Raw genomic sequence first — 4,610 nt, 5'->3', positions numbered from 1 at the left:
GTATTAGGCCGGCGTCTTGGACAGGGGTGTAATTTTCACTGTTTTTCTCATGCTTTTTTTCGTGTATGACATTGCAAATGTTTTAATTGACAAATAAACGTGTAATATTAAGGAACATGTCCCACCAAAATGCTAAAAAAGGCAAGGCTGTCCAGGACGTGTGATTTTTCACTGAAAGGCTTGATCTGTGTCCGGCCTGGGCCGTCTCTCTCTGTGTGATTGTCTGTACATAAGGCCTGCAGTGTTTTGGGGCCTTTATGGGTGCTGGCGGCTGTCTGACTACAGCCAAACTTAAGTTTACCAGGAAATACTCTCATAAATACAAACAACGCTGGAAACCATATCACAAACACTCTGAAAATCTGCAAGCATCAGCCAGACCAGAGTAATGGTAATTTCCCACACAATTCTTCCTAATTTAATATAGCCTGTCCAAAGAACATTATGAATTAGGACTTGCTTTGATAAATTAATTGACATTTGAAATCGAATTCAAAAACAGTTATCTGAATTAGATAAAATTTAGATAAAATTTACCCAAACTCTGGCAAGCATAAAATAAAAATTGAAACGAGGGTTTCTACAAGGTTTTAAAAATCCTATAGTGAAAAAAACAACCACGGCTCATAATAGGACTAATGTGACAGACAATAGTAGTAGCCCTAACCATGTTACCAAAGGAAAACCCTGAATCTGTTGAATTTACCCAATTTTACCCAAGTTAAAGCTGAAAAAAATACAGTAAAGAAGACCAACATATAGGAGTGCTGTGATTTTTATGAGAGGGAGTCTCCCCCTCTCTTTCTCTCACCACAAAGGGAGTAGGCCTACAGCACAACAAAATGTTTACTTCACTGAAACCCTGGTACAATCCAACCGCTCGAGCGTCAAGGCGAAGAGAAAATAGATCCGAGAGAAAGTCATGTAAACCCATTTTGCCAAACCGTGTAGCCTATTGCTTATGGTAGATAGCTTGTTGAGAGTTAGTCAGAATAAATCCATGAGGAGGGATCGTCCAGTGGCATGGGTATAGAGTCTCAAATATGGTCCGCGCGATATGGAGAATAGCAGTATATATAACTGATCTATAACTCCACAACGAGGAACGTTTTAAATCCACTACATCATATAAAGGATACAATTTAAATAAAAACAACGGAAGGACGCAAGCCATTAGAGCCTCCCATTCAGTTTAAGACTCAAGTTGTAGTCAACGTAGGTTTCCATCCAGGTGTTTTTTCTTTCTCTTGTTTTTGTCAAAGAAAAAAGCGTGAACATTTCCTGATTCTCTGAGCGGGTGGGGGAGGGACAGGCAGACCGCCAGGCTGCCATCGCCACACGGGGTGAGAGCGAGGGGGAGTTCGGGGTCCCCCCAGAGAGTTCAGAGAGTAAGCAGGGCTTAAATCCCCGTCGCTGCCCACTAACAGGGACGGAGGAGCGGGGAAATTCGCCATGAAGCTGAAAGGCCTCTTCAGAGGGGCTGCTACATTACTGGACGCGCGTTTTCGTTTAGTCGCCCCTGTTAGATCCTCAGTATTTGCCTCACAAATCTCAGCTTTGCCCACGGGACGAGAAGATAAAGTCCTGTCAACTTTAGACACGTTCTGTTTCTGCTGCACCCTCGAAATTCCAGGCTTCTTCCCCAGCACCAGACTCCTGTAGTTTTTCCTGAACCCAGCTCCGTTTTTATACTCCCCCTCCTCAGGACAAGGGGTGTCTTGAGTGCTCCCGCATTCCTGCAAGCCGGAGGAGGACTTGGGAGCCCCAGCAGAACTTTCAATGGCTTTGGTCTCGTTGTTAAAACAGCCAGCAGCTTGTTTGATGTCGCCGCCGTGGTATTGGCCATTGTTGATATCCGCCTCGTCTCCTTTGCATTGGAAACCAGAGGCCTGGCTGTAGTATTCGTATTCATCATAGCTCTCCTCCACTTTGATTTTCACATTCTGCAGGTTGAAGGGGGGAGTCTTGACCGCCCTGCTGCGCCCAGGGAGGGGACCCGAGGCCACTGATAGCTCCTCCGGCTCGGCCTTAATGGTTTTGAGCAGAAAGGGCAGTTTCAGGTTGGGGCTGATTCTCACCTCACTTTTTAGATTTGTAGCTAATGAAATCTTGTTGTTTGTAGGCTTGGGGTACTTTGTGTCTTTGTCAGGCGCGGAGTGTGAGCTCAGGACTGGGAGGATTTTTTTTGCGTGTCCCGTTGTCCTGTGTGGAAGAACCGCTTTTATCCCGTTGGTGTTAGGTGAGGGGCTCAGTGCGTACACTTTTCTGGACACAGGCTCGGTTCGCTTTATCTCTCGTTGGGTCTGGACCTGGGACTCAGGAACCTTCCTGTCTCTCCTCTTAGTGAAATAACTCCCCCGGGTGACAGGCGAGCTGAGCCTGTGTGTGTGTGTGTCCTGCTTGGCCTCCCTGGCTGTAAAGTCATATTTCGGTTGTTTCTTCGGAATGTCATAGTCCACCTGGCTGGTTCCAAACTGGCCCATCGGTTTAGATGGCTGCTGCTGGTGGCTGTAGTGGAAGGTAGGCTGCAGGAGCAAAGGTGCGTTAGTGTGCGAGATAGTTCTACTGTTTGATAGAGTTCTAGAGTTCGACTGATTTCTAGTGCTGGAGAGAGTTGTGGAGAGAGATTGAGCATTAGGCAGAGTTCTAGTGGTGATATTTTTGGTGGTGTTGAGAGAGGGGAACCGGGCCCTCCTGAAGCGGATAGACTGGACAGACACTTGGCTGGACACAGAGCTGCTGTCAGACTGAGATGAACTCTCCTCATCAGAACTGACCTCAGAGCTCTCCAATGGGCTCTCCTCTTCATCCTCCTCATCAGAGGTCCCAGAATTGCTGCTGGTCGATAAACTGGAGCCGAAGTCGGAGTCGCTGTTGAGGCGCTCTGAGTAGCAACTGGACTCCGTGTCACTGCTGTAGCTCTCCGGGAACCCCCCCACATGTTGATGCGGGTGACGATGATGGTGAGCGTGGTGGTCGAGGTAAAACTCGTGTCCAATGTCAAAATGGCTCAGAGTTGTCCGGTTGTGGTTGTAGTGTGTTTTGGGCTTTCTGCAGCACTTGGGCTGCACGAGGAGCACCGGGTGGTGTGTGTGAGAGTGAGTGTGTGAGTGTGTGTGTCTGCTCCTGCTCCATGACTGCCTCGCGCCGCTGCTGCCCATATCCCTGCCGCCGCCCCCCTCGCGCCTCCTCTTCCTTTTGTGAAGTAGGTCGCCGGTTGCAGAGAGCCTGGACTGAGCAGCAATGGCGGACTGAAACAACAGTGGTTGCCGGCTCACCACGCTCCGGAAAAACGAGTGTCCCTGGCTAAATGCGACGCAATTGCTCGGTATTTGAGCAGTTTCATAGTTTTTAAAGGGTTTACATGATGATTTGGTGACAGAGGAGTAATCCCGACCGAGGGATTTATTGTAAATTTGAGGTAGATTGGAGTCGGGGCGCAAAGTTGGTTGTTCTCTCCTGCCGGCTTTGTTTTTGAGGGACAGAGTCTGTGGAACGCTGTGCAAACTTAACCAAACTTTCTCCCTCCATAACCCGGCAGGGTGCGTGTCTGCGTTGAGCTTGCCTTCGCCCACACCCTCCGGTAAACTGGCCTTCTTTGCTTTTCTTTTGTTGGATTTTAACACGCGCTCCGTTTTGCAGGAGAAATAAAGCGCCTCTACGTCCTCCCGTGATATCAGAGTACATTTAGCCGCGTGGAAAGCAATAGAATTGATTGCTTTGAGCTTTCTTAACTCCTCCAAATCACAGTGGTGTTTTTTAACGTTCAGGTGATCCATGCGTTTATGCACGGTGGTTCGGGGAATATTTTTCAGCAGGTCGGTGAAGACCTGGGAGAGGGCGAACATTTGTTTTCCTTTTATCAGCAGGTATCCCAGCCTCACTCCCTGCATTTCCTCAAACCCAAACTTCAGGTCTCCCATGTTGCTTTTCACTCTCTATTGTAATAATCTCAGCATTTAACTCGGTCAGTTGTACTCATGCAGCCACGAAAATAAAGGAATAAACTCCCTGTTTTGAGCTCAAGGCATTCTGACGCGCCGGCCGCTGCTGATGCGTCCTAGTAGCCTACCTCCACGCTGCGTCATGAACAGGCAAACTTTGAGATGCCGAGTTAAATGGAGTGGTATCGGATGGGTTCACAGCATCAGTCCCCGGGCCCTGCCCCGGACCAGGCATGGTGGAGGAATGCGAGGGATTACCGCCAGGCCGGCTGCTGGCTGTCTGCTATCCCCTGTCTCTCCTCCTCTCCGGCTCACTCCCTCTGACCGGCAGCACGACAGGAAGGTGTATACCACTGCCACAACGAGAGGATAAAAAAGAGAGAGGGGTAGGGAGAGAGCTACACAGAGAGAGGGAGGGAGGGAGAGAGAGAGGGGGTGGGAGGGATGGAAGGAGAGAGAGAGAATAAGAGCCAAAATGCAGCTGCTCTCCTGGATTCGGGGTTAGCCACAAATAAAATGACAGAGGGGAAGTGCACGAGCCCGGAGACACCTTCATCAATTAATGCCCTCAGACTCGAAGCTTATAGGACGCCGCTGACAGGTGATGCAATAAAAATGGATATTCCACCCCCTGACACCCCCTCTCAAACCCCCCGTTGATTACCA

At 49.0% G+C, this 4,610-nt stretch overlaps 1 protein-coding gene across 1 annotated transcript; it reads right to left on the bottom strand.

Annotated features, from left to right (window-relative positions):
• Window positions 1-392: 392 nt before the first annotated feature.
• On the bottom strand, window positions 393-3,923 carry LOC120027687 (SKI/DACH domain-containing protein 1-like). The gene is made up of 2 exons (XM_038972679.1): window positions 2,686-3,923; window positions 393-2,580 (listed from the first exon to the last, which is right to left on the bottom strand). Exons 1-2 carry the CDS (start codon window positions 3,921-3,923, stop codon window positions 1,257-1,259), a joined length of 2,562 nt encoding a protein of 853 aa, XP_038828607.1. The 3' UTR covers window positions 393-1,256.
• Window positions 3,924-4,610: the final 687 nt, after the last annotated feature.

This window comes from Salvelinus namaycush, chromosome 33, assembly GCF_016432855.1.
Source record: "Salvelinus namaycush isolate Seneca chromosome 33, SaNama_1.0, whole genome shotgun sequence".
In the NCBI taxonomy this organism is placed as follows: domain Eukaryota; kingdom Metazoa; phylum Chordata; class Actinopteri; order Salmoniformes; family Salmonidae; genus Salvelinus; species Salvelinus namaycush.
The sequence above is the reverse complement of the archived record's forward strand: the minus strand, read 5'-3'. Positions and strand labels throughout refer to the sequence as shown.